Raw genomic sequence first — 6252 nt, 5'->3', positions numbered from 1 at the left:
AGAAATAACAATTTTATATAAAATCTACAATATTAATAGAAAAGGAATCTAAAAATTTAAATTGAACTTTCCCATTATAAATTTAAAAACAAAAATAATGTCTTCCTAAAAAATTATATAGGGGAAGAGCACCAGTTACCGTTCATGTTCTAATAACCATTCATTCCTTGCACACCCAACCTCCCAATTACTAACTTTAAAAAAATTAGATAACAAATAATTAAAAGCTCATTAATAAATTACACATGTACTAATAGCTGCTCAATTTTTACCTTTTTTGGACCATAATTGGTTCATTTGTGCACTTTTATTGGTACCCATAACACACGACTACTGGGGCATTTATGCATAAGTATTGGCAATTTTAAGTGCATTGTTATTGGGGTATCTTTAAACAAGTATCGGGTGACACTTTGAAAAGTGTACTTTTTGACCCTTGCACGCATAATGGATCCCACAACGTGCATCGTTACTACCCAGAAGCCAAAACAGTAGCTATAAGTAGTTGAATCGTATGCAAAGAGAACAAAAAAAAAAAATCGTCAAAATCTGATGTACCGTTTAAAATTTGTAGGTGCACAAAGTTAACTATAAAGACTAATGGTACGCTTCCCCTAACATAACTATAGTAAGAATTGCCTATCTTGATACATGTCCTTTCAATTGCCAACCCATTGAGGTGGTGATGTCACTCATAATGTCACACTTTTGTAGTAGGACGCACATATGATACTATCCACTTTTATTAAGGCATAAAAATTCCTAAAGAGACATCTTGTCCAAACTTTCCTAGTTTTCTAAAATGGATATTCACATCATATTGTTCAATTATTATGTTGTGTAGGGTCATGATATACATTATTGAGTGTAGATATTTGGATCGTTTCTAGAATAAATAAGAGATGATAAATTACTTAGTCAAAATTCCCATATACTCCTGCTCTCGTGGATGCCATTAAATTTTCTCTTTTCCATCTCATTTCACTGATTGCAGACTCACAGCTTTCCCTTTTCTCATATCATGGAATCCCTGACTTGCTCCCTCCACGAGGCCATAACTTTTGGACTCGGGATTTTCTTCTTCTTCTACTGCTTCCTCTATAAGCTGAGGAGGGATGCCAGGAAAATGAAATTGCCTCCAGGGCCACGTCCATGGCCTGTCATAGGAAGTCTCCATCTCTTGGGAAACCTTCCTCATCAGTCCCTTACCATTCTGGCAAAGAAGTACGGATCCATAATGTTTCTCCGTTTGGGTTCAGTCCCCACTGTTGTGGTGTCTTCTCCTGCCATGGCAAAAGAGTTCCTGAAAACCCATGATTTGGTGTTTGCAACCAGACCAAACTGTGCACTGGGGAAGTATGTATGCTATGATCATAAGGACGTGGCGCTTGCCCCCTATGGAGCGTACTGGAGGCAGAGTAGAAAGCTGTTGACGGTGGAGCTGCTCACAGTCAAGAGAAACGATTCTTTCAATTTCGTGAGAGAGGAAGAAGTGTCCGCCATGATCGCCTCCATCTGGCAGGAAAGCGGGCATGGAGTGCAGTGTGTGGATGTGAAGAAGCAACTCACCTCCCTCACACAAAATATTATGTGCAGAATGTTTGCCAGCAGGACGTACTCTGACAACGACTTGGATGGAGAACATGGCTTCAAAACAATGGTTGAAGAGATACGTGCTGTGGCCGGTGAGTTTTGCATTGGCGATTTCATTCCTTCTCTCGACTGGCTCGACTGGCAAAGAATCCGTCGTCGAATGCAGGCCATTCACAAGATATTCGATGGATTTGCTGAAAAAGTAATCGATGAGCACATCAATCGTAGATTGGATGATGGAGAACAGAACGATAGTTGTGTTAAAGACATGGTAGATGTGTTACTCGGCTTGGCCGAAATGGAGAGCCAACAAATCTCACGAAACCATATTAAAGCCATGATCTTGGTAAGTCTGAGAATCAAGGCCGTCTTGGCCTTCACAAATCAGATTACCAATTGTTTGAATCTATTTTAGTTGTAGTTGAAACATATCAATTTTCCACACCAATTCATAATAATTCTTTTTAGTGTTTTTGAATTCAATTGTGTGCAGGATATGTTAAACGCTGGAATGGAAACCTCGGCAACATTGCTAGAGTGGTCGATGAGTGAATTGGTGAGGAATCCTGCAACGCTTGCACGAGCTCAGGAAGAGATGGAATCAGCAGTGGGCAGAAATCGCAGAATAAAGGAGAGTGACATTACGAAGCTCGAGTACTTGAAATGCGAGGTGAAAGAAACTTTCCGGCTTCATCCGCCACTTCCTCTGCTCCTTCCGCACGAATCAATGGAAGGGTGCAGCGTGGGAGGATATTTCATTCCACCAAAGACGAGGTTGATTGTAAATGTGTGGGCTATGGGAAGGGATGAAAACGTTTGGAAAGATGCTCATCAATTTAGGCCAGAGCGGTTTATGGGGTGTAATAAAGATGTGAGAGGTCAGGACTTCGATTTGCTGCCCTTTGGAACAGGCAGAAGGGGATGCCCTGGGATTTCTATGGGTCTTTCTGTTGTTGAGTTGGCACTTGCTCAGCTTCTTCATTGCTTTGACTGGAATGTCGAGGGAGATTTGGATATGGCGGAAGAGTTTGGATTAGCTGTTTCCAGGAAAACTCCACTGTTTGCCCGCCCTTCGTGGAGGCTAACAGCTGAATATCCTATATAAGAGACTGTTCTTTGCTAGGCATCCTCGTTAGATTTATAAGCTAGAGTGTTCGTTTATATAGATGTGAAAAATCCATGTACATTAAATCTGTGCTTAAATCACGATTATCGTATATATTGTTTATTTTAAAATTTATAAAAAGTATGTAAATAAATATGAGACATTATGTGTGTCTGAAACCTGTTTTCATTTCTGTTCTCTGTTAAGCATTTTTACAGTCTTTCATGAACTGAACTGTTTTTAATCACAGATGAACATCTTGTTAAAGAGATGATAGATGTTTTCGCTGCTAGTGTCTGTTGGAATGTAAATTAATCCTGCGTGGCCGACCAACCACCGTCCCACCAGCCGTGGCCGACCAAACACCGTCCCACTAGCCGGTCAAACGTCCCAGTAGCCGCATGGCCGACTCAGCCACCGTCCCACCAATGCAGATCATGCGCACTTCAGCCACCGTCCCACTAGCCCATAATCAATGAAGAGTTTATGTAGTAATGTTTCACTATAAAATAGAGATGCCTGAAACTACAACCTCAGTGCTCAAGTTTATCAGAGTTGCTCAGTCTTTGGCAGATGTATATGCAATTGTGATTGCATTTATATTGGCCTCAATATAAGTAATATGGCTTAGCATGCATTTGACATTGTTCTGTGTTTGTCATGGTATCTATTTCTTTTATTTGCTTGTGTCTTCAGCCAATACATGTGTGCTGTCTTTGGAAGAAGCTCGAGCCATCGCTTAGTGTTGGCAAACAATATAATTTTCACCACTCACGCCGACCACGCACCATCCACGCAGATCATGACCGACCAAGCACCGTAATGGCCATCCCACCAAGCACCGTCCCACCAGCCGTTCAATCCAGATAACGGGTAACTTACCACCATTCCACTAGCCACACACATTATTTTATGTAGTAATGTTTGTCTATAAAATAGAGATGCATAAGACTAGAATCTCAGCACTCAGGTTTAATTAAGTTGCTCTGCTTTGTCTTCTCCTCTATTTGATGTGTTTGATTTGTTCTTTCATTTGTGTATGCCTTCTTCAAACAATTATCAACCTTTCTCTTTGTTCTGTATTTAGTCTTCAAACTGGTATCACAGCTGAAGAGCCTGGAGAGAGAGCAGTTGATGTCTGAAGACATTAAGTAAGGAGATTGCTGGCCTGAAGCTGCCAGAGATTACAAGATCGTTGGAAGAAGCTCGAGCCATCGCTTTAAATGTCGCTGCTGCCAAAGAACGTTCTGAGTTTCTGATGCTGCAAACAAAGAAGACACACGGTATCCATGTGAAGTTGTGAAGAGACGTCTGTAAACTGTTTGAAAGGAGGTAATCATTGTTTGGTAAAAGAAGATCGATTTATTAATCATAAATCAATCTTGCAGTTTAGAGGTTGTGTTGCATTTTAGAAGAAAATATTGCTGTTTGTAAACAGAGGTTACAGAAAAAAGATGACGATTATGGCTCAAAAAAATTGAAGATTAGAGCTAGCTCGCTTTGAAAAGCATATTGTTATTGTAAACTGAAAGAGCACGTATTGTAAAATTACAGAATTATAGTAAACAAAAGGAGAGAAACAAACCAAAGTTAGCTCTATAGTAATAACAAAAATATGGCTTCAACAAGTAGTATAGCTCAACCCCAAAATGGTAAAAATTATGAATATTGGGTTATTAAGATGAAAACATTGTTTTGTTCTCAAGAGGTATGAGATCTTGTTGAAAAAGGGTTTTCCGAATCAGTAGATGAGGCTGCATTTCTAGCATTACCACAACAAGATAAAGATAAATTAAAAGATAATAGAAAAAAGTATGCAAAAGCACTATTTCTCACTCAACAAGCATTAGATGAATCTATCTTTCCTAAGGTTTCTGCAGCCAAAAGGTCTAAGATAACATGGGACATATTAGAAACAACATATCGGGGGTCATCAAAGGTTAAAGTTGCTAAGTTGCAAACACTTAGGCATGATTTTTAAAATCTATGTATGAAAGATTCAGAACAAGTTTATCATTTTCTTAATCAAGTAATGAATGTGGTCAGTTAGATTAGAACATATGGTGAAAATTTGTTTGATCAAAAGGTTGTTGAAAAAATTCTTCGTAGTCTACCTAGAAAATTTTATGCCATTGTAGTTGCCATTGAAGAGTCTAAAGATTTGACAAAACGCTCCATAGATGAGTAAATGCAATCACTTTTATCTCATGAATCTAGAATGAGCAAGAATAACTATTCTTCTTTGGAGAATGCTTTTAGATCATAGGTGTCACTTGGCAGAGGAAGAGGAAGATCGAACTTCAAAGGAAGAGGAAGAGGTAGAAACAAAGATGGACAAATGAGCCCAAATCAAGAAGAAAGAACAAATCAGTTCAATCAAAGCTTTCATAGTAGAGGACATGGGAGAAATCAATTTCAATTTTCAAGGTTTGATAAGTCTCACATTCAATGTCACTATTGTAAGAAATTTGGTCATTTGGCAAATGAATGTAAGAAGAAAGAAGAAGAAATGGACAAACATGGTGCTAATTACTCATATATGTCTAATAATAATTTAGGAAGTTTATTCATAACCTGCAGTGTTGCTCAAGAGAGTTCTAAGGATATATGGTTTCTAGATAGTGGTTGTAGCAACCACATGACTGGTAATAAAGAGTTATTTGCGAGTCTAGATGATTTTGTGAAATCTGACGTGAAGTTGGGAAATGATATTAAAGTATCTACAATGGGAAAATATGTTATAAATGTTGACTAAAAATGGAGAAAAGAGATATTCCTAATGTTTATTTTGTGCCTGGATTAAAACACAATTTGATGAGTGTTGGACAATTAATGCAAAAAGGGTACAAAGTTTTCTTTGATAATTATGTGTGCTCAATTGTGGATAGAAATCCTAGTGGCGGGTTAATTGCAAGGGTTGAGATGACAAGGAATAGAATGTTCCCCCTTTAGATTCACTGTATCCAAGGAAAAGAGGAGGTTAATTTCAAGGCAATGCATTTAGACCAAACACGGCTTTGGCATTTAAGGTATGGTCACCTTCATTTTAATGCTTTGAGTTTATTACAAAAGAAAAATATGGTGAAAGGCTTACCACCCATAATGCAACCAACTAGTTAATGTGAGAGTTGTATATTGGCAAAACAACACAGAGAAAGCTTTCCAATAAGGAGTTCATATAGAGCAAGAGCACCATTGGAGTTAGTTCACATTGATATCAGTGGACCCATGCAAACTCCATCTTTAGGAGGGAATATATATTTTCTAACATTTATTAATGATTTTAGCAGGAAAACTTGGATATACTTTCTCAAATAGAAGTCTGAAGCTTTCACTAAATTCAAGGAGTTCAAGGCTATGGTGGAAAAACAAAGTGTTCTATTCATCAAAGTACTTAGATCTAATAGGGGTGATGAATTTAGTTCTAATGAATTTCTAGATTTTTGTAGAGAACATGGAATCAAGAAACAATTTACAACAAGGTACACACCACAAAAAAATGGTGAATTCAATTCTGGTGGGAGGTCCTTGGATGCTAGGAAAAACCTTGTTGA

The 6252-nt window shown here is 38.1% G+C and overlaps 1 protein-coding gene across 1 annotated transcript; it reads left to right on the top strand.

Moving 5' to 3' along the window:
- The first annotated feature begins 864 nt into the window (after positions 1-864).
- LOC131044357 (cytochrome P450 750A1) lies at positions 865-2877 on the top strand. Its single transcript, XM_057977671.2, has 2 exons — positions 865-1939; positions 2087-2877. The coding sequence occupies exons 1-2, from the start codon at positions 1022-1024 to the stop codon at positions 2696-2698; spliced, it is 1530 nt and encodes a 509-aa protein (XP_057833654.1). The 5' UTR covers positions 865-1021; the 3' UTR covers positions 2699-2877.
- Positions 2878-6252: the final 3375 nt, after the last annotated feature.

The sequence above is a fragment of the Cryptomeria japonica genome, chromosome 6 (genome assembly GCF_030272615.1).
Source record: "Cryptomeria japonica chromosome 6, Sugi_1.0, whole genome shotgun sequence".
Classification (NCBI taxonomy): domain Eukaryota; kingdom Viridiplantae; phylum Streptophyta; class Pinopsida; order Cupressales; family Cupressaceae; genus Cryptomeria; species Cryptomeria japonica.
This window is presented reverse-complemented; position numbering and strand designations above follow the sequence as displayed.

What these genes read in the sequence shown, in the direction of transcription:
- LOC131044357 (XM_057977671.2), top strand. Translation starts at nt 1,022, where the DNA reads ATGGAATCCCTGACTTGCTCCCTCCACGAGGCCATAACTTTTGGACTC. An exon ending in ATATTAAAGCCATGATCTTG is followed by an intron (nt 1,940 to 2,086) that starts GTAAGTCTGAGA and finishes AATTGTGTGCAG; the next exon opens with GATATGTTAAACGCTGGAAT.